The sequence below is a fragment of the Myxine glutinosa genome, chromosome 13, assembly GCF_964187855.1.
Source record: "Myxine glutinosa chromosome 13, kmMyxGlut1.1, whole genome shotgun sequence".
In the NCBI taxonomy this organism is placed as follows: Eukaryota; Metazoa; Chordata; class Myxini; order Myxiniformes; family Myxinidae; genus Myxine; species Myxine glutinosa.
In genome coordinates this window covers 66,184,305-66,211,402 of record NC_136273.1, presented here as the reverse complement: position 1 = coordinate 66,211,402, position 27,098 = coordinate 66,184,305, and the positions used below count along the sequence as shown (strand labels likewise).

Below are 27,098 nucleotides of genomic sequence, written 5' to 3'. Positions count from 1 at the left end.
ATAATGTTTTATGGCCGGATGCCCTTCCTGCAGCCAACCCTGTTGGTCGCCCCTTGCGATACACACAGGGAATTACCAGTGAGCTGGTACTCAATTTGCCGACCTCGGAAGGATGACAGGCTGGGTCAACCCCCTGGCGTTAATTCAGCGATCGACCAGGATTCAAACCCAGGATCCTAGGATCCCAAGCCAGCACCCTAACCACTAAGCAAACACCAGGCTTGGGTATTTTAGTATGATCTATGCAAGCCTTTTGTGTCGGACCTGCTTCGAGACATCACTTAGGTCTCTTGTCTTACACTTGGGAGTAAAATGATTGAGAAAGATGCAAAATATCACAAACAGTAGGATGGATTGTCACCTCCCAACCATAATAGTGTATTTTTAATTGTGTGTGTGCTTGTTGCTGTCGAATTAGCATCAGCAGGTAGCACTAAGTTGTAAACGTAACTGTGCTTTTGAGAGGTTCCTTTGTGGAGACCCTGTCGTCTTTCTTCAAGCCTCCTTGATTCCAACCCTAATGCATTGAAAGACTTCAGCTACTAACAAATAGTTAGGTTCCACAGACCTAACCGAGCTGTTTAGTTAGCTTTAGGTAACAATCGTTTGTTATGTTAAGAACAAATCACTGTGGATCAACCTAAGTCAGAGGAAACTGTCTACCTGATGACGCTCTCTGATTAATTTCTTGATGAAGTATAATTTTCCCAAAGTCTGGAGTAATTTAACCTTTCTTCTCGACAATGACTGCCTGCAGCTGGGTTATTGGATCCAGGTTCCTCAGCCATTCCGGGTTTATCTTCCCCTTGCCTAATGATCCGCTGGCATGTAGCATGTAGCTCCCGTGGCACCTGCTTCCAAGAACGATCCATCGCAGCGTCATGCTCTCTGAGCCACTAATGAGCAACACCACTTGTGGCTGTGCTAATCATATGTCCATTGTCCACCTAATGAACACACCTGGGTGGACCTTACAGCCCTACGTTGAGAGAAGGGGGTTGTGGTGATGAAGGGTCTTGGATTAAACCTCTTCTGACTTGGTCTGGAAGCTCAAGATAATTAATTACCCCCCAAACAGTGCCTGCAAGTGAGGGTGGGAACGAAGACGAAAATCCTTTGGGATTTCCAGCTTGGAGATGGAGCAAACTAAGGATGTGTATTGGAGGGGAGGAAATGACAACGTTTCAGGCTGAGGTTAAAGAGTAATTCTGGGGCAATATGCAAAAAGCAGAATTGATACACTGATAAAGTTGGGAAATAAATCTAAACCGTCAACATGGGGAGAGGGAGATGGAAAGATGGAGATGGGAAGATGGAAAGAGAACCGCAGAGGAATCTGCAGGAATATAACAAAATTAATCATTGGTGTTTATTTCTCGGGGGTGCTCGACAATTTACAACTGTTGTTGTGAGGTCTGCAGACTGTGGTTCTGATTAAGTGAGCATGTGATCTTCAGTTTTATGCAATATCATGTTGGGAGTAAAACTCTATCTTTGTAGGTGTCCACCTGTCCGTCGAACTTATCAAATGCATATCTGACCAGCACCCAATTATATATTCGATCGACCCTTCAAATAAGTTATCAGAGACTGCTTTGTCATTGATTCTTTGTCACTGCTGCCTATATATTGGATAAAAATTTATAATTTGACTAAGATACCCTTAGATAATGGTTCTCTTGTTAAAGTACACTTTGGGACGTCCACAGCCAGAGTGCATTCAAATTGCCAATGGAGTGCCAGCACGTAGAATGGCCGCTTTAACGTTTCCTATGATAGACGGAAAACTTGAGGATGCGATGCCCTGCACATTCCACTGTGCAGCTCTTTATATGAATATTGTTACATATTTATGTGAATGTATGTGAATTACCATTCAGGTCTTTGCTTATCCGTGTGTAGTATATTAAGTTGTTGTGGTTGTAGTTGTTGTGTAGTTGTTGTGGTTGGAGGGTCAGGAGCCCTTCTGAAAAAGTGGCCGGAAACGGAAGTGACCGGAAACGGAAGAGAAAAAGACACGAGGGAAAAAGGACGAGGATTCTTCTTCCTCGCCCCGCTCCGACGAAAGGTGGGATTGATTGAGCCGTGTGGAAAAGCGGCGTTCCCGAGCCTGTCTGGCGAGAGGAGTTACCGGGACGGATACCTGCCTGGTGGACGTCAAACTGTCGTGTGGCCGTGCACCGACCCAGCATTTGGCGCCGCTCGCGACCCCGTCTAAAAAGACGCGTACGGGTCGCCCGTTGGGGCCTAACACGCCTGGCAAGCGGCGTGGGGCTTTTGGCTTGCTTTCCCGTACCCGCTCCGCGGGGCCACGAGGGGCTGTAGCCGGGGTGCCTGGTACGATACCTGCCCGGTGGAAACACGTCCACCCGGGGTTCGTTCAACCGCCCGAGTGCGGCGACGCCGACCATCATCTTGGTCAGGAGGGGCCCAGAGACATTGTGCGGGACCGAGACCAAAAGGGGGTCGTGAGTACTCACCGGGACACACATATATAAGATGGCCATCTTACTCATAGGGAATTGATTGGGGATTGGGAATTGTTGATGGTTGTGTATTGTTGATTGCTCGGGGAAAATCTCCGTGGTTGTGTCATTGAAATTGTATGGTATCATTACCATTGAAATATATCCTTGAACGTCAGTTGTCTCTTGGGTGAAATTCATATGGATTGCGTGGTGAAAGCGCATATATAATACAGCTTTCTGGCGAAGTTCCTCTCACGGTCCGGGGGTCACCGAGACCAGGTATTCACCGAGGGGACCACGTAACAGAATCATAAACAACTAGAACGGCACTCGGTAGAGCGCATACCTCCACCAGGCTGCACAGTTTATTTTTTGTATCCCACTGATAGACCGGATCTGGATTCGGACCTGAACCAAAATAACATCGGCTTGTTCTTGTCACCTAACCAACTCATCCCCCAAGTTTTGTTATTACTCGTCCACAACTTTTTGAAATACTGTGCTATATATCGATTTTGGCCCTATTACTCAATGGTGAATCAGTTAAAAAAATTTATGGCGTAGCCCGTAGGGCAATGCCCTCGAGAACAGCGTTTTTTTTTGTTTGTTTTTTGTATACAAGATCGAGGCTCGTGAAAGAGCGAACATTAATCACACAAAAAGGCAACCGACACATAAAACACAATATAAGGGGAGCGGAACACAAGATGGGGAGAGAGGGGGAAGGACACAAACACAACATTTGAGAGCAAGGACATCGAGAGAAATGTGGGAGGGGGAGGACTTGGGGGGAGGTGGGAGAGGTATAAAACACATCAACACTCCAAGGACTTCCAGGAAAGAAGTTGGGATTTCAAAATAAAGTGTATCTGGGGTGAATTAGCGGGGGCAGAAAAGATCAAGGTTTTGGATGGGGGAAGATAAGAGATGGTGGTGAACAGCTGTTTTAAAGACCTGGAGGGAGGAGTGTGATTGAAGTGAGTGTGGGAGTTTGTTCCAGAGGCGGGAGAAAAGGGGAATGAAAGAGTGAAGGTGAGCAGAGCCTAGATTTTGGCAGTTTAACCATAAGAGGGTTGTTGGCAGATCTTGTGCGACATGTAGGAATATTTGGGGGACAGAGCACAGAGAGAGCAGGGGAAGCAAGGCCGGAGAGGAGTCGGTAGAAGACAAAGACCACCAACCTGCCTGCGGTGAGTGAGTGAAAGGCCCTCGGAGTTAACTTCATCGCAGGAGATTCCAATGATTCTGAAAGCTTTGGTTTCAACAGCGTGAAGCCGAGCTAGGTGTGAGGCAGGAGCACCGGCCCAAAAAAAACAACAAACAAACAAAACAAAAAAAAACAGCGTTTGTCTGCATGCCCCCACAAACGTACACCAATCAGAGCTGAGGAGCTGGTCACATGACAGGGGGCCGCGTTTAGTAACCATTACAGTTGAATATTTTACTAAAAGGAAATATAATAACCTTCTGTGGAACGTTTTGGGGTCCCAGCAGGTGTCGTAAGGTAGGTAGGAGGTTTCAGAAAATCCACAATACAATTATGATTTTGAAATGTGATCGACACGTACCTTGCTCCGAAAATAAACAGATGATGGTGGTTCGCTGGTTTGATAATATCTCAATACAATCATGATTTATCATTATATTTTGAGATCGTAATACTATAGTATTAATTTGTGATTGGAATGATGAGTGATGCTGTTTGGAATGAAAATATAGAGAACCTGCTGTCAATGCCTGACGTTTGACTGAAGGTGGCACAGGAATGTGGAATTTATTAGTTCATCTTTAGCCATTAGCCGTTTTTTTAGCCAAGTCATTCACGAACGGGCTGTCCATGCCTGAAGTCAAAAAAAATTATTTGCATGATTACATTATTTGCTAACTGGTATCCCAACCCAGGCCACACTATCCCCTTCAACTAAGTATCAAACCAGCCTGGTTACACCATTATTAGACAATCGGTCTCGTTTAAAATTCTCGTATCGGATCCAGATTTGGATCTCCGCCAAATCAAATATTCAGACAATTCGTCCTTGTCTCACACCAAACCTCTCCACCAAGTTTCGTCCGAATCTGTCCACATTTTTTTGAGATATGCTATATATCGTTTTTTGCTCTATCTCTCAATAGTGAAGAAACACTTAAAATTCTCAGATCCGGATCCGGATCCTCACCAAAATCTAACCATTTTGTCGTTGTCACATGCCGAACCTCTCCACCAAATTTCCACCATATATATCCACAACTTTTTGGGATATCCTCTTCACAAACAGACAGGGGCAAAAACAAACCTCCATCCACCTTTGGTGGTGGAAGTAACTAAATATTAGTTTTTTGTTTTTTTTGTTTGTTTTTGTATACTGAATCGAGGCTCGTGAAAGAGCTAACATTTATTTCACAAACAAATCAACCAGACAAACAAAATATATAAAAAGAGGGAGCGGAAGACGAGATGGGGAGTGAAGGGGAAGCACACAAACACAACATTTGAGAGCAGGGAGATGTGTGGAAGGGAGAGGGCTTGGGGGGAGGAGGTGTGGGAAGGGGGGGTGGAGGGAGAAGTATAAAACACATGGACACTGCAAGGACTTCCAGGACAGAAGTTGGTATTTCAAAAAAGTGGAATTGGGGTGAAATTAGCGGGGGTAGAAAAGATCAAGGTTTTGGATGGGAGAAGATAAGAGATGGTGGTGAACAGCCGTTTTAAAGACCTGGAGGGAGGAGTGGGATTGAAGAGAGTGAGGGAGTTTGTTCCAGAGGCGGGAGAAAAGAGGAATGAAGGAGTGAAGGTGAGCAGAGAGTCTTGATTTTGGCAGTTTAACCAAAGCATTTGAAGCATAATGTCACATGTTCAAGTAGATATAGTAGATCATGAATGTGGTTGAATCACTCAAGATCACGAATGTTTTCATACATTTGCAAAATGGTTGAGACGGTCATCTGTGAAAGTCACCTAGCACAAGCTGTGCTCCTATAACGCCTCCACCTGTCAACTGAATAACCATTTAACGACACCTTTGACAGGTCGGCTTTTTGATACAAATTTATATTTTTTTCCACCATTTGCCAAAAGTCCAGCAATTCAGAAACGCCAATAAAGAGGTAAAGCGGATTTGAACAAAAGGGAAGAGCTTATCAGCAGCTGCAGGAGCTTGGGCACCGCATGCCTCATGAAAAATGCGTTAATATGTTGTTCATAGCATACAGTTCACAAATGAGTGACTTCCTCCTGGTCTGTGACGTTTTTCGGTCGTGTTCCTTTGTGCCTGTCAATCCTCTTCCTCTTGAATGGTGTTGTCTATTTATTTTGTCGAGCACAAATCCTCAGCCAGCATCTTCACGAGAAATATCTAGTGCCGGCCGTCTGGTTCTGCTTCTGTGCCCCTCCACCCTGGCATGCCAGTGGGCATTCAGCAGTTCGCAGCTACAAATGTCACTTTAAATTCAGATCGTTCACATCGAATAACATCTTTAATTTGTCATGATCAAACTGTCACAATTTGCTTCAATATCTACCAGGAATAGAGGCTTTATCAGTTCAGCTTTTTGAAAAGTGGGATACCCTTTGCGGTTTCCGTTGTTTTCCATTAGTCTTGAGGCTCATGTTATCAATTTCGGAAATTTTTCGATTTCCAGAAAATCATTCCCGTGCCAATGGAGATATCACATTGCTAAATGGCAAAAATATTCCTATATAGTGGTTTGCTTCAAACATTCATTCGTTCCTTTTAGAACGTTTTATCCTTAAGGGAATGAACAGCATAAATGCTTCCATTTGATATCTGTTAGTTGGTACTCATTGTAGCTCTTGTGCATCAGGTGTTGCTCTTTTGTTAAGCAGGTAGGATTAGCTACATCAGACTTTAGTCATATATTAGCACAGAGGAATTGCCTTTGGCCACAATAATGCCATACTATTTTCAATATGTATGAGTATAGTATTGTATCACAGTAGGTTCAGAAGCTATGCCTGTCAGATGCATACAGGGCATACAGGGTATAAACAAGGATGCTTGTGAATAGCATGACAATGATATTGTCGCGTCCCTAGCTAGTTAAGACCAGCCTAGGACGGATGGGCCAAACCAGCTTTAACTCCCGAGGCGATCTCCAATTATGGCAGTTACTGACACCGCGAAAGGGAAGAGACAGGAAGGCTTATTCTCACAAAACACACGGGTTTATTCCGAAACCCAAACACAACGCAACAGATAAATGCAACAACAATGATTTATAACAAAATAATGCGTGGACGAAAACAACGGAAATGAAGCTGAGGTAAAACTAAATTCTACTTCGAGGATCCTCTCACACCGACACAACCACGCACGCACATGGGGAAAAGTAATAAAATAATAATATCCCCTTTTCCACTTATCTTGCTCCAATGGGTCCTTTTGGGTGGTTGGCGGCCATCGAAGCTCAAAGCCACACAGGCGGGAACCCGGCTAAGATGGCCACGACGCCACGTGCCGAAGAAGCCATAGGCGTGAGGCGAGTTGCGAAGACAGCCCCTTTTCCTCTCGGTTCCTCCAAGCTCCAAACACCTTGATTTGGGAAATAAAAGGAATCCTGCTTTTCGATAAAGGGAAGCACGTCCTGCCGCAGCACAGCCGAGCCAACGAGCCTCCTTTGTCCTTCAATGTAATACTCAGCCAAGCCCAAAGAAAATGTCCTCCTTCTGCTCCCGCTCACGCTCCCTCTCTTTGGCCAATCGCAAAGCTTCTCTCTCAGCTTGCATCGCTTCCGCCCATGTCATCCAGACTCGTCACTCGGGAGGCATGGCCTACTGGTCCTGTTCCCTTGCCCACCGCATCACGGTCGATCCACCTCTCCTGGGCGGGTCTTTGCTGTAGTGTGTCCAGGGAGTGTGCATAACTTGGCCGGCAATGTCATACTTGGCCGGCCATGTCGGCAAAAATGTTAGGAATGGCGACAGAGGGTTTGAAGCACAGGGGAAACAAGCGTGATGCCTAGGTCCCCCATCGGTGAAGTGATGAGTTGACAAAGTGGACGACGCAAGGTGGCCATCTTGGATTTTGACGTGGCGACCCAATTTTCAATAGCTTTCTTCCTTATGCCTAGATACACCCACACACCAGATTATAAGTTAGTAGTTAGTTTATTTTTCAAGATATTCCGCTCACAAAGTTCAGACATGCATGGCGGCGGCCATCTTTGATTTTGACGTGGCGACCCAATTTTCAATAGTGTTCTTCCTTATGCCAAGATACACCCACACACCAGATTAGAAGTTGGTACTTCGCTTATTTTTCAAGATATTCCGCTCACAAGGTTCAGACATACATGGCGTCAGACATACATGGCGGCGGCCATCTTGGATTTTGACGTGGCAACCTAATTTTCAATAGGGTTCTTCCATATGCCGAGTTGCATCCACACACCAAATTAGAATTCGGTCCTTCGCTTACGCATGCACGCACTTCCGCACGCACGCACGGACGCACACACGGACGGAGGGGAAAACCATAGTCCCCCTTTCGCTCCGCGGTGCGACGGGGGACAATTAGCCTTAAACCCTATTACTAATTAACATGTCATCATCCCTCGTATGATGAACATTTAAACACAACCTTATGCTTTATTTTCCCTACTTAGTACATCGAAATGCTCCTACACGTCACACGGTCCATTCTATTTCTATACAATTCTACCTTTCCTACTGTATTCTCTTACATAAACGTAACAATATCTTATGATATAAACCTAACTGCATTAATAAGAAGAGGAGCGCACCAATACCGTTTTTGTGGTTGCTTTATTATAACCTCCTTGGAAAGAGAAGAATTTGCAAGAGACAGCTGAAAAAAATAATCACATGTCAAATTGTATAGATGGAGTTGTGTTACTGAGTTGCTCTTTGTGGTTCTCTTTTTTTTTTAACCGTGTCCAGAACTATCTTTCTGAGATTGTGACATGTGGAAGTGGGGTTTTAAGAAGTAAAAGGGAGTTGAGGATGTGCGGTTGAGGGCTGGAAGGTCAATTCTCCTCTGCAGTCAAAACCGGACAACATGTTGTACAAAGATCACTTTCCACTGGATAATCTTAGAAAGCTAGTGAAGGGTCTCCCACTAGGATGGCCACACTTAAGAGATGCTTGTTGCCTGGGTGCCCATTCTAAAGGATTAGTTTGTCCACTTTTTTGGAGCACTCCATTACCTACAACTGGAAGAGTTCATGAATACAAGAGATGGCCATAAGACTTTTTGGACGTTGCTCATGTACCCCATAAACCGTTTTTTGGGTCCATGTGCTCAAAAACTTTATTCAACTAGAGGGCTGCGATCAAAGTGCGCTGATGATTCCCGGTCGAGCAAATTCGTAATATCAGCCAATCGATAGCACTTGAAATTCTGCCTCATAATGAAAACAAACGTATTGTTTCCCCAATAAGCAGGACACCACGGACACCAAGACTAACCACTTAACGTCTCCTTCCGGGAACCATAATTAGTCCCAGAATACCTTCACTATCCCCTGCACAAAATTCCATTAAGTTTACTTCCATCCTCCAGCAATTGCAGTTCGACATCAATGAAAAGATCTTTACTCATGAATTGCAGCATTCTCACAAATTATTGGATAAACCTAGTGATGTGAATATTGTTTCTCAGCAAATCACTTTCAACCAACGATCGATTTGAGAAGATTCCAACAAAAGAGATTGCTTTCCTTACAGTCTCAAGGATTTGATCGTCTTTTTCAAGCAGTTCTTCTGCGCACTATGATGTTATCAATCAACCCCTTTCATCCAAAATGTACATTGAATCTGCAAAGAAATCCATCAATTCTACATCAAGAACAACAGAACAATTCCTCTGTCGTCTCTGCCATTTTGTCTCGCACAAGTAAGAAAGCATCCGATGCATCAAGGATCTGATTTGATGCTTCTCGAGCATTAGCCAAAGTTTTACCAACCCACGAATAGTGAAGTACATTAAAGAAAGAAAAGTCATTGACTGGCAAGAAGGCCCCAAAATGAGACCTCATGTGTAGGATGAAGAATTCAAATCTTCTGGTTTAAGATTTGTTACAAGCTGTCGTTAGACCACATTTGTTGTTAGACAACCTTTTTTTTTTCTTTTTTGATCAACAGATTTTCCATTGTTCAGTACTTTGAGATTTATTTGTATTTGAAAAGTTCTACACAAATAAAATTAATTATTAATGTCGTCGTCAGACATTTGCTGTTGGACAATCTTTTTTTTTCTTTTTTCCTTTCCTTTTTATCTTATTTTATTTTCTTCTTTTTGTACCTTTTTTTGTTTGTTTTTTGAAATGATGTTCCCTTGTTCAGTACTCTGATATTTATTTGTATTTAAAAAGTTATATGCAAATAAAATTTAATAGTAGTATTATTAACGTCATTATTAGACAACGTTTTTTTTTGGTTTGTTTTTGGTATATAGAATCGAGGCTCGTGTAAAACCTAACACATTGAACATGAAAACATGCACAGACACATAAAACATACAATGAAGGGAGCGGAAGACAAGAGGGGGAGGGAGAGGGAAGCACACAAGCACAACAACAGTAGAGAACAAGGACGTTGGTAGATCTGTGGAAGGGGGAGGGATGAGGAGGAGGGATGGGGTACTAGTCAGGGCCCTTAGGGATATTTTGGGGCCGTTTGGTTCAAATTCTTCCAAAAGCACCAAATTTGGCCCAGATGTTGCCCATGCCATACTCTTTCGATTTTTGACGGGCGCCAAGACGGGCGCCCCCCCCCCGGGGGCCCCATATTGGCGAAATAGTAAATGGCCCCCACCCGGATTAGAGGAAAATCAGTTAAATAACCAAAAGGGTTGGAATCATGTATGATACCACTCTTCAGGGGTTTTCGAGGTCGAGGAATCCAATTATGATGTTATTTTGATGATTCGAGGTCAAGGTCAACCCTCAAGGTCATCTTAAAGGTCATTTTTGAGTCAAACGTGTCGGTTTTTTAGTTTTTTGTCAAGATTTACGCGAGGTTCACCATTTTATGTTTCTGGGTTGGGTAATCGAACTCTGACCTTATTTTTGACAATTAGAGGAAATATTTACATGTCTATTTCCTAATTTTCAGGCATATGCAGTTCATCAGTCTAATTACAAAGGTACGGATTTTGATGTTTTATGAACTGTATGACATATCCTTGTGTTTAATTCTTGTGCGATCATGATCCGGGTTCATGTATACATGATTGTATACATGTCATAAATATGACGTCATAGGTCATGTGACCTGGCGGCCATATTGGATTTTATGAAAACCTTAAAAATGGATCCCTGCCTTCATTTTTCGATCGATTCATTTTGAACTTTGACCACTTATAGTACGCCATGTGATTGGATGCATATCCTAATTATGACGTCATAGGTCAGGTGACATGGCGGGATGGACCGGTATGGTCCCCGGATCATACCGCCCTTGGCGCCCGTCAAAAATTGAAAGAGTATGGCATGGGCAACATCTGCGCCAAATTTGATGCTTTTGGAAGAATTTGAACCAAAATATCCCTAAGGACCCTGACTATTATACATGGTTTGAAGCAAATGAACACTACTGTAGCGGTTACCGCTGGATGTACATAATCGCCTTGCACCGGCCAGAACACGGCCAGACGCGCCTCTCCCGGGCATGCCCGGACTCACTGTTCCCGGGCACGCCCGAACCTCCCGGGCACGCCCGGTCTCGTCTTTCCCGGGCATGCCCGCTCTCGCCTTTCCAGGGCTCGCCCAGAGCGTCCGGGCATGCCCGCTATCGCCTTTCCAGGGCTCGCCCAGAGCGCCCGGGCACGCCCAGCCTCGACTTGCCAGGCCGCAGCCAAACACGCCCGGGCAGGTCCAGACTCGCCTTTCCAAGGCTCGCCCTTGATACCCGGGCATGCCCGGTATAGATTTTGCCGGGCAAACTTCCCGACATAAATGTGTATATATATTGTTGCCCGATAAACGGGCTGGTCAGAATACCTGAGCTGTTTTGTTTCAATAAAGCAACTCGGACGAATTCCGTCTTTGGTCGCGTCAATTCTTTCGACTCGCGTTCGAGTGCAGTTCCTTCATTGGTGACCTACCGACATGGATACGGCAGTGACGCTTAAACTGCCTAACCTTCTGGGAGACTCACGCAGCTGTTTGGTTCGCCCAGGCGGACTCCCAGTTCGCCCTGCGAGGCATCACCGCGGACGACACCCGCTTCCACCATGTTGTGGCGGCGCTCGGTTCCACCACCGCGGCCCGCGCCTTGAGCCTCCTCCAGCACCCGCCGGCTGCTGACAAATACGACGCGCTGAAGACGCTCCTCCTCGGCGCTTTCGCCCTCTCACCGGCAGCACGCGCACGGCGCCTGCTTGACCTGCCCGAGCTCGGCGACACGCGCCCGTCCGAGCGCATGGACTATATGCTCTCGTTGCTCGGCGAGCACTCTCCGGCATTCCTGTTCCGGGAGCTGTTCCTCCGTCAGCTGCCTAACCCGGTACGCCTCGCCGTGGCTGGCACGTTGATCACGGATTCCCGCGCCCTCGCCAGGGAAGCCGATAAGATCTCCTCGGCGGGCCAGCACATCGGCGCGGTTACCTGGAGCCCGCCGCCGTCCAAGGCGACGACAACGACGCCCGAGCGCCCTGCGCGGTTGGAGGCCGAACTGCCGGTGCAACTGGCGGCCGCCACGCCGCACCGCCCGCTTCCGACACGACGGCCGGCGCCTCCACCTGACCGGGCGTGGTGTTATTACCACGCCAGGTTCGGACACAAGGCTCGGACATGCCGGCCCCCGTGCACTTTCGGCAGGTCGGGAAACGGCCGGGCCGGCGTTCATTCCCAGCCATGAGCGCCGGCCACCCGGGCAACTTGCTGTTTATTCGGGACAAAGCGTCTGGACGGCGTTTCCTGTGCGACACCGGCGCCCAACTGAGCGTCATACCTGCCTCCGAGCAGGACAGGCTGGACGCAGTTTGCGGCCCCTCTTTGGTCGCTGCTAATGGCTCGGCCATACGCACTTTCGGCCCACGCGTCATCACCCTCTGCTTCGGCAGCCAGCGCTTTCAATGGACTTTTGTTACCGCCAGCGTCCCCGTGGCTTTGCTGGGCGCCGACTTCCTCTGCGCGCACGGGCTGCTGGTCGACGTCAAACGACGTCGCCTTGTCCACGCCGAGACCTTCAGCTCCCTGGCGTGCACAATGAGCAGCTCCGCGCCGACCGAACTGGCGTGCGCCCTCCCGGCAACGAACGAGTTCGCTCGCCTGCTCGTGGAATTCCCGGCCCTCACGCGGCCGACGTTTTCGGCCGTCGCGGTGCGGCACGGGATCGAGCACCACATACCCACTACGGGCCCGCCGGTCTACGCCAGGGCCCGCCGCCTCGACCCGGCCAAGCTCGCCGTGGCAAAGGCCGAATTCGACGCATTGGAGCACCTCGGCATCGTGCGGCGCTCCGATAGCGCGTGGGCCTCGCCACTACACATCGTGCCAAAGCCGGGGGGTGGATGGCGCCCGTGTGGCGACTACCGCCGTCTCAATGACGCTACCACCCCCGACAGGTACCCGATCCCGCATATTCAGGACTTTTCCGCCCGTTTGGCGGGACGGGTCATCTTTTCGAAAATTGACCTGATACGGGGCTACCACCAGGTACCTGTCCGGGCGGCCGACGTCCCGAAGACGGCCGTCATCACGCCGTTCGGCCTGTTCGAATTTTTGCGGATGCCGTTTGGCCTCAAGAACGCGGCCCAGGCGTTCCAGCGCTTGATGGACGGCGTGCTGCGCGACCTGCCGTTTCTTTTCGTCTATCTGGACGACATCCTCGTCGCCAGCACGTCCCGCGCCGAGCACCTCCTCCACCTCCGAACACTGTTCGGTCGCCTCAGCGAGCACGGCTTAATTGTCAACCCGGTCAAATGCCACTTCGGCGCAACGACCGTTGACTTTTTGGGCCACCGCATCACCAAGACCGGGGCCGTGCCGCTGCCGACCAAGGTCGAGGCCATCACCACGTTCCCGTGTCCCCGTTCCATCAAGGCCCTCCAAGAGTTCCTCGGCATGGTGAATTTTTATCACCGATTCGTGCCCCGCGCTGCTCAGCTCATGCGGCCCCTTTACGAGGCCCTCCGGGGCAAGCCGGCCAAGCATGACATTGTTTGGTCCGCGGCCATGGACGCGGCCTTCGCCAGTGCCAAACGGGCCCTCGCCGACGCAACGCTGCTGGCTCACCCGGTCCTCAACGCGCCCATCGCCCTCACTACGGACGCCTCCAACTATGCGGTGGGCGCCGTCCATGAGCAATGGGTGGACGGGGTTTGGCAGCCACTCGCTTTTTTCAGCCAGCAACTCCGGCCGAACGAGTTAAACTACAGCACGTTCGACCGCGAGCTGCTCGGGCTATTCCTGGCCGTTCGCCATTTCCGACACCTCCTGGAGGGCCGCCCGTTCACGGCTTTCGTCGACCACAAGCCGTTGGTCTACGCAATGGCTAAGGTCACGGAGCCGTGGTCGGCCCGCCAGCAGCGCCACCTCTCCGCCGTGTCGGAGTTCACCACGGACATCCAGCACGTCGCCGGCAAAGACAACGCCGTGGCCGACTGCCTTTCGCGGGCCAGCGCGAACGCGGTCCACCTCGGCGTGGACTTCACGCTCATGGCGGCCGACCAGACCACCGACGCCTCGGTGCAGGCACTCCGCGTGGCGGACACGGGCCTCCGCCTGGCCGACATCCCCTTCGCGGGCACCGTCCTGCTCTGCGACGTCTCCCAGGGCCAGCCTCGCCCCATCGTGCCCGTTTCCTGGCAGCGCCGCATCTTCGCCTCCATCCACGGCCTTTCTCACCCGGGCCGGAAAGCTTCTCAGAAGCTGGTGTCGGCGCGTTTCGTCTGGCACGGCCTTCGACGAAACATCCGCGACTGGGCCAACGCCTGCACGGCCTGCCAGCGAGCCAAGGTCCACCGCCACACCCAGGCCCCGCTGGCACCTTTCGCCGTGCCTGAACGGCGTTTCAACCACGTCCACGTGGACCTGGTGGGTCCCCTGCCCCCCTCGCGGGGGTTCACCCACCTGCTCACCATGGTGGACAGGACCACCAGGTGGCCGGAGGCCGTGCCCCTCACCTCCACCACCACCGCCGACATGGCGCAGGCGTTCATCGCCACCTGGGTCACGCGCTTCGGCGCACCAGCGGACATCTCATCCGACCGCGGCCTACAGTTCACGTCTGAGCTTTGGGGCGCGGTCGCCCGTTCGTTGGGGGTCACGCTGCACCGCACCACGGCCTACCACCCCCAAGCCAATGGGTTGTGCGAGCGGTTTCACCGCTCCATGAAGGCCGCACTCATGGCCGGCCTTCAGGACGACGGTTGGGCCGACCGGCTGCCGTGGGTCCTTTTGGGCCTTCGCACGGCCCCCAAGGAAGACCTCCAGGCGTCCGCCGCCGAGCTCGTCTACGGCCAGCCACTCCGCGTCCCGGGCGAATTCGTGCCTGACGCTACCAGTCCCTGGTCCGCCGCTCGCCAGCGCTCGGACCTCCAGGAGGCCGCCCGACGATTTGCCCCCGTGCCGACGTCCCGCCACGGTGGCCCCCAGTCCTACGTCCCCCCGGCGCTTCGCACAGCGGAGTACGTCTTTGTGCGTCATGACGCGCACCGGGGGCCACTCCGGCCGCCGTACGACGGGCCCTTCCGGGTCCTGCGACGGGGCGACAAGTCTTTCATCGTCGACTTTGGCGGGCGGCCGGACCGGATTTCTGTGGACCGCCTCAAACCGGCGCACATGGACGTCGACCGACCACCACGGTTGGCCCTTCCTCCGCGGTGAGGCTGCCCCCCGTCCACAGTTCCCCCCGCTCGACCACCCACCACCACGTCAGACCCCTCCCCACGACCCTCCAGGGGTCGCTTCGGCCGGGTCATCCGGACCCCCCTTAAATTGACCCTGCCGGTGCAGGTCGATTCTGGAGGGGCGTGTGTAGCGGTTACCACTGGATGTACATAATCGCCTTGCACCGGCCAGAACACGGCCAGACGCGCCTCTCCCGGGCATGCCCGGACTCACTGTTCCCGGGCACGCCCAAACCTCCCGGGCACGCCCGGTCTCGTCTTTCCCGGGCATGCCCGCTCTCGCCTTTCCAGGGCTCGCCCAGAGCGTCCGGGCATGCCCGCTATCGCCTTTCCAGGGCTCGCCCAGAGCGTCCGGGCATGCCCGCTATCGCCTTTCCAGGGCACGCCCAGAGCGTCCGGGCATGCCCGCTATCGCCTTTCCAGGGCTCGCCCAGAGCGTCCGGGCATGCCCGCTATCGCCTTTCCAGGGCACGCCCAGAGCGTCCGGGCATGCCCGCTATCGCCTTTCCAGGGCTCGCCCAGAGCGTCCGGGCATGCCCGCTATCGCCTTTCCAGGGCACGCCCAGAGCGTCCGGGCATGCCCGCTATCGTCTTTCCAGTGCTCGCCCAGAGCGCCCGGGCACGCCCAGCCTCGACTTGCCAGGCCGCAGCCAAACACGCCCGGGCAGGTCCAGACTCGCCTTTCCAAGGCTCGCCCTTGATACCCGGGCATGCCCGGTATAGCTTTTGCCGGGCAAACTTCCCGACATAAATGTGTATATATATTGTTGCCCGATAAACGGGCTGGTCAGAATACCTGAGCTGTTTTGTTTCAATAAAGCAACTCGGACGAATTCCCTCTTTGGTCGCGTCAATTCTTTCGACTCGCGTTGGAGCGCAGTTCCTTCACTACTAGGAATTTCACTACTAGAAATTTCAGGAAAGAAGTTGGGGGTTGAAAGAGGCGGATTTGGGGTGTTTTAACATGGGTAGAAAAGATCAAGGTTTTGGATGGGGAAAGATAAGAGATGGTGGTGAACAGTTGTTTTAAAGACCTGGAGGGAGGAGAGGGATTGCAGAGAGTGTGGGAGTTTGTTCCAGAGGAGGGAGAAAAGAGGAATGAAAGAGTGAAGGTGAGCAGAGAGCCTAGATTTTGGCAGTTTCACCAGAAGAGGGTTGCTGGCAGATCTTGTGCTTGTAGAGAGATTTGCTGTTAGACAATCTTAAAAAAAAAAAACATTTTAATTTTTGTATTTTTTATTTTTTGATCAACTGATTTTTCCTTGTTCAGTACTTTGATATTTCTTTGTATTTGAAAAGTGTCATATAAATAAAATTTATTATTAATGTCGTCGTTAGACATTTGTTGTTGGACAATCTTTTTTTCCTTTTTTTTCTTATTTTCTTTTCTTTTTTCTTTCTTTTTTTCTTTTTTGATTATCTGATTTTTCCCTTGTTCAGTAAACCGAGATTTTATTTGTATTTGAAAAGTTCTATACAAATAAAAAATATTAGTAGTATTATTAACGTCATTGTTAGACAACATTTGCTGTTAGACAATCTTTTTTTTCTTTTTTCTTTTTCTTTTTTAGTTTTTGATCAAATGATTTTCTCTTGTTAAGTACTTTGAGATTTTGTTCTATTTGTAAAGTGTTATATCAAAAAAAATTATTATTCTTATTGATATCTAATGATGATTCCCTTACAAAAATTTCTGGTGAGTTCTGATGAGATTTTTCATGAGATTTCTGCAATACTCATGATGAATGGAGAGATTTTTGTAAGGGTCTCACTTACAATTGAGGTCAATCAAAACTTCCTCTTATCCCCTCCTGTTGCGCAGATTTATATTGTACATTTGTGAATTGCAAATGCCCATCCATTCAATACAAGCTGACTGAGTGATACCTGCTTCTTCTTCTTTTGCGTGCACATTGGTGCTGCTAGGATTTTTTGCTCGGCCACGACTTTGCTGCTGATGCAGTGCAGTCTTCCCTGTAGGTAAGAGCAGTAATCTGGAATTTGTTCAGGGTGCCTGCAATAGCTCACATAGTCTTCACGAAGGGGATCTTCAACGTTCACATTCTAATGCTCAAAGATGTGTCCTCCAGTTTGAGGTCTGATCAAGGGGCGGCACACACATTGATGCCTCTGTGCTGCCTGCGAAACACAAGGGTGGCATTTGTATCCAGGTCGGGATTCGAGGTCGGGCTAGATCGCCCAGAGTGCTTACAGTCGGTATGTGCATGCCCACAGGCTATCCTGCTAACCCTTATCGTTGCTGAATCAGTAACCTGTGCAAACGATCTTCCTGGATCCGTCTCCATGCTCAGAGCCTGACGCAGTTTGTGGTTTATTTGGATCCGGATTCTTATCCGATTACTCTCGTGTTTTGTGTAATCGCACTTTGAATGCATCCATCTTTTGCACTTGATCCTTCCCAAAAGAATGTCAGATTATGTTTTCACATGAACAAATATTGTCTGAGTTGATAGATTTTGTAGAGCGATACACCTGTGATCTCTATTTTGTTCACCCCGCTCGGCCCATGTTCTTTTTTTTTTTCCATGCACTTCCCACATGTAAGGACTCGTCACCTTATCCAGGTTAAAGCATTGTCGACTTGTTCCAGTGATTGACTTCTGTTACAAAACCACTCCACAAATCCTTGCGATGAGATCATAACAAGATGGTCCATTGGACCATGCGGTGGTGGAAGAAGGTGTCCAATATAGACTGCCAGGTGTTCCAATTTTTCATTTCATTTCGTGACCTGAAAATCGGGTGGGCATCAAATTGGCATGATAATATAGAAAAAATTAAGAAATAATGTTCATGACTTTTCACAAGTCAGATTCTGGTACGTTAGTCTGTAATATAATGTTGAAATGTATAATTTTATTTCCAAAATCTCAGTTTAGCCTCGAATGCATTTCGATGTATTGACCAATGAGGATCGCGCTTATTCGCGCTACGAACGATGTCTGGGCGTCCGGCTGCGAGTAAACAAAATGGCGGCCTCCAGTAGCAGCGACGGTGACGAGGGTGGGAGCGAGAAACGCTGTTATATGTGCATTTCTCCGGCCAAAAGATCAAGTTTAATACCTTTTAGTGATAGAACATGGCCGCGATATTTGCAATTTGTTCTTACGTGGCAGAATTTAGAAGGTGATCAAGCTGAAATTGCGAGAAATTTCGTGAAGAACCACGCTGACAAATTCGGCGAACGTGGATCCATTCGGCGAACGTGGATATGTGGAACGGCGAACGTGGAACGTGGAACGTGGAACGTAGATTCGGCGAACGTGGAACGGCGAACGTGGATATGTGGAGCGGCGAACGTGGAACGTGGAACGTGGAATTCGGCGAACGTGGATATGTGGATCCATTCACGTATGGTAACAATACCTGCTATAGCTATACCGCATGATGCAGCGTTTCATCAAGTGTGTTATTCACGATTTACCGACAAACAACGAGTGAGCAGGGTGCAAAGCAGCATGAAAAAGAGAGAAGAAAATGCAGCCAATACTGGTAGGTTCAATAACTTGAATAATAAATCATGACAATGCTTCAAAACTTAGTTTGATTTTTTTTTTTTGTGAGGTATATGTAAAATAATTTTGTGTGTAGTCTTGAACGATTTTGAATTGAAGGAACTGTCCAATATTTATGCAAGGAGGTAGGGCCGAGGTGAAACAAATAAATTTTTAAAAGGAAGTCTGAGGAAGGGGGGGGGGGGGGGAGGGAATCTAGTCAGGCTAACCATGACGAGGTCTAGACATTTTTAACTCACATAATTTTAATTGTCTTCTTTTATGTGTATTTATTGCAGCTTCAACATGCAATGACATTAACGTCAACATTGACAAGGTGCATAAAGGCCCACAACCAGTCAAGAAACGTGCTCTACGCTCCAGTTTAGGCAAGCCTAAATGTTCAGCCAGATCCCAATATGTGTTGCCTAATATATGCATCCTTTGTCAGAAAGAGAGAACAATCAATACAGGCAAAAGGGGACGAAGAAAAGAGCCTCTAACAAGGTGCTCAACAATTGAGGCACCAAGACTGCAGCAAGCCGCTAAAGACAACAACAATACAAACCTGCTGCTTCAAATTCAAGACTGCGATTGTGTTGCGATAGAGGTAAAATACCATGGTCGCTGCTACAAGGAGTATACCCGGTATTTAGGCAAGCTAGCAACAACACCTAATGCAGAGCAACAAGGAGACTCCAACTACTCAGAAGCATACACATTATTTTGTGCAACAGTCAAGGATCTTATAATAGACAACAAGGAAATCTACAGACTGAAACGACTTAATGACATGTTCATGAAACAAATCAAAGCAACACACGGAATAGAATCAAACTACAAAAGTGGCTTTCTCAAGACAAGACTGATGAAAACATTTCCACAACTATGCTTTCTAACCCCGTATATGCGCTGCCAAGGACACCTTGTGTATGTTAATGACATCTCCACTGAAGTGCTGGTTGAAGAAAAGAAAGTGTTGCAAGAAACCATGCATGGTTCAGGTGATGACACAACAGAGACAGAACAAACATCCGACTCAACCAACCCCACCAAAGCAACCTGGGCATACTGAGAATAACCTTAGAGAACACTACTTCACTGCACTACAATTGAGAAATGCAAAGGATGAGATCATGCCAAATATGCCATGGCCCCCAACCTCTGAGCACCTGACAACAAATGCCGCAGAAGCAATTGTACCTGCCTGTCTCTATAACTTTATTGCATGGATGGTGGGAGTGTCAGACGAACCTGATTCTGATGAGTTTGTAAAGATATAATCTACAATACATAGAAGAATTCTCACAATTGCACAGGACATCATATACCTCCAATCAAAGGGAAGGAAACAGATGCCCAAACATTTGTCACTTGCAATGACAGTACGTCATCTCTCAGGTTCAGCCCAATTAATCAGCCTACTGAACGGGTTTGGTTACTGTGTCTCAAACTCTGTCGTCTTAAATCATGACACTGCACTGGCTAACCAAGAACTACATCGTGGACAGGATGCTCTTCCATCAATCATTCAGGCGGGCAAGCATGTCACACTCGTATGGGACAATAATGACTTCGGGGAGGAGACATTGTCTGGGCGCGGAACAACGCACAATACCAATGGGATTATAATACAGCGACCAAGTCAATCCCATGAAGTAGTACAACCAGCACCAGTCACTACAGTTAAGAGGACGCGGGAGAGATCGATGCAGCCACCTGCAGTGAACCTTGCCACATATTATGGAGGGAAAAAAGAAGGACCCGCTCCATTCGCAACCAGCGTTCCATTGGATCGAGCAACATACTTCCCATTACTCCAGCAACCTAAGACGATAGACCTAGCATACCACATCACCAAGTACAACATTGACGGGACTCTGCCATCGTGGACAGGATTCAACCAACTACTGTCTTGTGTTGAAGTTCCACCAAAGAGCGTGATAGGGTATCTCCCTGTCATTGATGCCACTCCGACTGAAATGAATACGGTACTAACAATACTGCAGAGAAGTGTTCAGATCGCCGACAAGTTACAGTTGGAAGCAGTCGTCATTGTCGTTGACCAAGCCATCTATTGCAAGGCACAGCTCATTAGATGGAAGAATGCACAGTTCATGAAGAGACTGGTAATTCGACTTGGGGCATTCCACACTGCAATGTCCTTTCTTGGCTGTATTGGAAAGAGATTTCGAGATGGTGGTCTCCAAGACATCCTGGTTGAGTCAGAGATTGTTGCAGTGGGGTCTGTGAATGGAGTGTTCAGCGGCAAGCATTACAACAGGGCAGTTCGAGCCCATAAGCTGATGTCAGACGCGATGCAGCAGATGCTCCTGGATGCATATTTTGAATCTATTCCAGAACATGAGGCAGGTAGAGTGAAGGAACTTTTGTCAAACTTAGCTGAAGCTTTCCCAGATCCAAACTACCATGTCATTCTCAACAGCGACAAGTTCAAAGACTTCAAAACCTCCTTTGACAAATTCTTAGAAGCAAGTGACACCAAACCAACATTTCGCTTCTGGAGTTCATACATTGAGACGGTGGAGCTTCTCTTGCTATTCATTAGAGGGACACGAGAAGCCAACTGGGATGTTCACCTCGCCAGCATACGATGTATGCTTCCATGGAAATTTGCCTATGATCACATTAATTATAGCAGATACCTTCCAGTATACTGGCTGGAAATGTCAGATGTTCAGCAGACCCATCCCACCATTCATCAGAAATTTATGGAGGGTGAATTCGCTACCCAGAGAAGCGACAAAGCTTTTGCCCAAATCGCCTGCGACCAGACCATTGAGCAGACAGCAAACAGGGATTCCAAGACCAAGGGGGGCATGACCGGTTTCACTACCAGCAAGGGGACAGTTAACCGATGGATTTGGTCACACCACGCGAGGGGGTCAATTGCACGGGAATGCGAGGTTATGGCAGGGAAGTCCAGATATGAAGAGCACAGCTCAACACGCTCCGATCTACTACAAAGTCGCATGCTACGTGACAAAGCTGATGTTGACAAAATAATCGAGATGACAAACAGCATGATTAATCCATTTGAATATGATGGAGAGGACTTGGTTCATGTTACATCTGGTGTGGTGGCTACGAGAGAAGTTCAGGAAGATCTAAACACAGCATATGAAAGAGGAGAAACAGAGTTCACCACCCTATGTAAAGAACGACTTCAGACGGAGACAGTCGACCTGTTTGGCTCAATGAAGAAACTGAAACTTAAGACATTCACCAACATGTCTAAGGCTGTGAAAAAGAAAATTCGTGGAAAGGATGTGTCTTTGAAGGCTGACAGAAATCTCTTAGCAAGGCTTGTTGTCATCGGGCAGTTCCGGAAAATTGATCTTCAAGAGTTAATGTCCTATTCTCTTGGCCCACTACCTCTTCCTTTGGCAAGTGTGCAAGGCTGCCTCGTCAAGACCAACAAAGCCAACCTACTTCATGCACTTGAAAGTCAGGCAGAGAAACCTGTGGTTGATATTCTAGTAGGAGGCATGTATGTAATGGATGGTATGGCAATGATACAGAAATTGAATATCAACAAACTCACCGGGGAAAGGACATTTCTCAATCTGGCCCACGAAATACTGAAGCGCCTTGTCAAGGGAGCAGAGGGAAACAAGTCCAGTGAGATCCATTTCGTAACCGATACTTATCGAAAGGTATCGATTAAGAACGCCGAGCGAGAGAAGAGAGCAGCCAGAGGGTCTCAAGTGATGCAAATATATGGCCAGTCCCTTCCTCAACAATGGAAGAAGTTCCTCTCCAACGGTGACAACAACGAGTCGCTAATCGAATACTTGTTTGAGACGTGGAGTAAGGTCAAGACAGCATACCTCAGAGGAATTACAGTGTTCTTGGCACATGGAACCAAATGCCATATCTTCACAGGAAGCAGCACTCCAGATCAGGTAGTTGAAGTGAAAGAAGAGCCATCACTAAATTCGACGCATGAAGAGGCGGACACACGGATGTTCCTCCATGCCGCGCATGCAGCACACACAAGCAATGACGTCATCATCGTTAGTCCGGATACAGATGTGTTCATAATCGGCATAGCCTTAGTACCCCAAATCTCTGCACATCTATATTTCCACACAGGAAAGGGAGTCAACCTTAGGACAATTGACTTGAAAGCAATCTACGATAGCATTGGGGATGATGTCAGCCAAGCTTTGATAGGCCTACACTGTTTTACTGGCTGTGATAGTGTAAGCGCCTTCTATGGCAAAGGCAAAAAGAAGGCCTTAAACATCATACTAAAGAATCCAGAGCTGTGCGGTGCCTTGAAGGACCTTGGAGAACGGTTTGACATACATCCAGACATGATGGAAGCACTGGAGACATTTGTCTGCAAGTTATATGGACAGCACAATATCACTACTGTGAATGAGGCCAGGTACAACATGTTTCGTCTTGCTAGAACGTCCGAGATCACAATGCCTCCCAACCAAGATGCCCTGAGACAGCACATCAAGAGAGCCAATTACCAAGCTGGTAAGTTAATTGGTTGTTTCTTTGAATATTGAACGTCACCTGTAATTTATGTTTGGACAGGAGTACTAGTATATGGTGCAGCATGTGTTAATGAAGATGATTATTTGGAAAGTTTATTGAATTGAAAACAAAATATTGAATGTCAGAACAATGCTTTGTAAATGTTCAAAATTAACAGGTCTATTTGAAAGAGTAATTGAAGTAACTATCTATACAGTTGAGTGGTTAAGATAACATGACATGTAGATGATCCAGAGATTTTTTTGCTCCACACTCAGTCAGAGCAGGATGTTTTGGATTTCGCATGTTTCTCTACACAGAATTTCCCAATAATATGATTGTTCTGTTATTAGTGTTAATGATATACCTCTGATGTTGTTTTGGAAATATGTATATCTCCATTCTTAATGTTATTGATCACTTCAATATTTCAGGAATTTACAAGAGGAGCCTGCAGCCCATCCCTGACATTCCCGACCCTAATGGCTATGGATGGATGATGGAAGAGGAACTTGCCATGGACTGGATGACACTTCCACCTGCACCAGACAGCGTGATGGAGCTTGCTAACTGCACTGGAAGCTGCAAGAAGACACGATGCAGCAACGAAACTACATGCACTTGCCTACAGAATAACATTCCGTGCACAGATTTGTGCAAGTGCGGCAGGAACGACTGCTCAAACATAACTGGCCATGTTGACTTTGATGATAAGAATGATGATAAAGACTCCAGATCTGAAGATGAGGAAGACTCTGATGCTGAAGAGGATGAAATAACTGCACTATTTGTATGATGTTTTGGACAAGTTTCAACATGACCAAGCCGAAGAGACAAATTGTGGCTATAGTTCAGCCCATCTCGAGTTTATCATGACGTCAATGCGCACTGGTTCGCTTGTACGCCGCGTAATTGTCTTTGATGGGTTAAAATATCACCCCTTACACACTTATTGGACCTATTAACAGTTTCAAAATAGCATTGGTAAACCACCATGGATCGTAGTAGCAACACCAATCACAAATATTGTACAAAAATTTAAAATTATGCAGGTTTTAAGGTCCAAAAACATGACTTTCTGATAAATGCATCAACAGCATGTTATTTTACCAAGTCGTTAAAACAACATTTTTACTACTTTTGGGGGTCTGAATTAATAAATATTGCTGCCAAGACCAATGTGAACATGACATCATATAGTTTGTGTTGTTTTTTTACTGTGTAAGTGGGTATTTCAAATGTAACATACAATTGGTGTATACTGGTGTTTTGGGGGCAGCGGTTCTCAGTAACGTACCACGATATCGCTTGTGAAAAAAAACAAGATGTTTTGGAGGTCATAAGGCTTCATCCCACACCCATCTTGCCAAATCCCTAGGTTCAGGTCATGAAATCAAAAAAAAAAATAGATATCCACCCTATGGCCCTGTGTCTAATATCGTAACAGTATAAAAACGATGTCCAAAGCGCACTGTGCATTTTATCAGTCTTGCACCTATAGAGGAAACCGCCTGGAGAGAGATGCAAGGGGCCACCTATTGTTGATGAAATTCCTCACGTGCTTTGTGATGGACTCTGCACGACAACTGCGAGGACACAATAGAGCTGATGGAAAAGGCAGTGGGACGCAAGGAAAGCAAGGCCTCCTGCAGGCCGCTCCAGAATAGGCAGCACAGCGTGTGTCGGACAGAGTCGGAGAATTGTGTATTTATGACAAATGCATCCCTTTTTTTTACTGTTGTCATATTCCACGGTGTTATTTTATGGCTGTGGCCTCCATAGTTTCGAAGAGAGAAAATTGCTTTGTACGTGGTGTTGAGGAAGGTTTCGGTCAAAAAGGTGGTTTCAGGGATGGAGGTTTTGTCATTACAATATGTTTGCAAACTATTTTACGAATTTATTTTCCTGTGATCTCACAAAAGGTTTCTTTTTCACTTTTTTGGGAAAACATAGTATTCAGGGTTCACTGGGAGGGTTTCCTAGCAAAGTGGATGTTCCTTAAAGGATGCTTGGTTTATCGGTCACCTTCATCTGTCTCCAAGACAGGACACAAGTTTATTATTGTGACAAGGTCGCCAAACAACTGTGAAAACTTTATTTGGAAACACCAACAGCAGAGAAAAGGTGAGAATGAGATCAAGAGGAGGGGGAGAAAGAAACATGGGGTGAACAAGCTGAATGAAACACAGAGCAAGGAGAGGAAGAGGAAGGACAGGATGAAACAGAAAAGGAACAAACCAACCAACAACTGAGAAAGGAAAAGAGGTAGAGAGAGGGGAGGAAATCACAATGACCTGGAAATAGGAATGCTTGGGAATGGGGTCTTTATTTTGAGTAGATCATGGGTATGGATGGGGGATGACCTGAGGTTGTGATGAACAGCTGTTTTAAAGCTCCGGAGAGAAGAATGGGACTGAACAGATTTGGGGAACAACTGAGTGGAGATGAGCAGTGAGTCTGGATTTTGGGAGTTCAACAAGAGGGCTATACTGGCTATACAGGCTATACAGGCAAGAGGGCTATACATGGGAGCGACAGACCAAAGAGATGGCAGAGGGGGCAAGACCAAAAAGTGAGTGGCAAAATACAGAGAGACCACCAAAATGGCTGTGATGTGAGAGTAACGTGCCATTCGAGGATGGTTGTCTTTCTGCGTCAATCCACGTATCCGAAAAAGTTATAATATGAATTTACTTTGTCACACCTGCACACCCTGATGCATCCACCTTTCTTCATTGTTTGATGTTTGACTTGCAGAGCACGAGCCTTTGATGGATGTAAATGTAAATCTTCGTCAGAGTAACAAATTAAAAGAAAGTTTATGTCACTTAGCAACATGTTTACAAAGACACAGAAAAAACAATATTCTCAACAAACATCCCAAAATAACTTGTGCAACTGTCACCTATTAATTTAGAATCTTTTAGGATTCCTCAACCTGTGACACGACAAACAAGAGGGGCCGCATGATTCTACAAACAAGAGGGGACCGCATGATACTACAAACAAGAGGGGACCGCATGATACTACAAACAAGAGGGGACCGCATGATACTACAAACAAGAGGGCATCGCATGATACTACAAACAAGAGGGGACCACATGATACTACAAACAAGAGGGGACCGCATGATACTACAAACAAGAGGGGACCGCATGATTCTACAAACAAGAGGGGACCGCATGATACTACAAACAAGAGGGCACCGCATGATACTACAAACAAGAGGGGACCCGCATGATACTACAAATAAGAGGGGACCGCATGATACTACAAACAAGAGGGGACCGCAAACGCAGGTGGTCGCACAATTTGGAGTCAGTTAGTTGATCATCATTTGCTTGAATAAAGGACGACGTGTGTGTGTGTGCGTGCGTGTGTGTGTGTGTGTGTGTGTGTGTGTGTGTGTGTGTGTGTGTGTGTGTGTGTGTGTGTGTGTGTGTGTGTGTGTGTGTGTAAACGAAACCAAATTATCCTCATTAATCAACGTCCACTTGTTTTCAGATTCCTTGTGTCACCCGTGTCGGAAACACGAGAACGTTGTCAAAGTTCTCAGAATAAGATACTCACAAGAGGAAGAGTTCAAGAAACATTTTAAATATTTCTCAATACAAAGCATATTTAGTTAGAAAATATTTATTCTTACATATATACATACATATATATATATATATATATATATATATATATATATATATATATATATATATATATATATATACATATATATATACATATATATATATATATATATATATATATATATATAT

The 27,098-nt window shown here is 47.2% G+C and overlaps 1 protein-coding gene across 1 annotated transcript in view; it reads left to right on the top strand.

The window, feature by feature from the left end:
* Positions 1-24,518, top strand: part of LOC137436931 (uncharacterized) — a 33,366-nt gene extending 8,848 nt beyond the window's left edge. Inside the window, exons 3-4 of the mRNA XM_078767020.1 lie at positions 20,218-23,328; positions 23,763-24,518. Of these exons, the coding sequence (XP_078623146.1) occupies positions 20,218-23,328; positions 23,763-24,124 (3,473 nt within the window). The 3' untranslated portion in view covers positions 24,125-24,518. The remainder of the gene's footprint in view (positions 1-20,217; positions 23,329-23,762) is intronic.
* Positions 24,519-27,098: the final 2,580 nt, after the last annotated feature.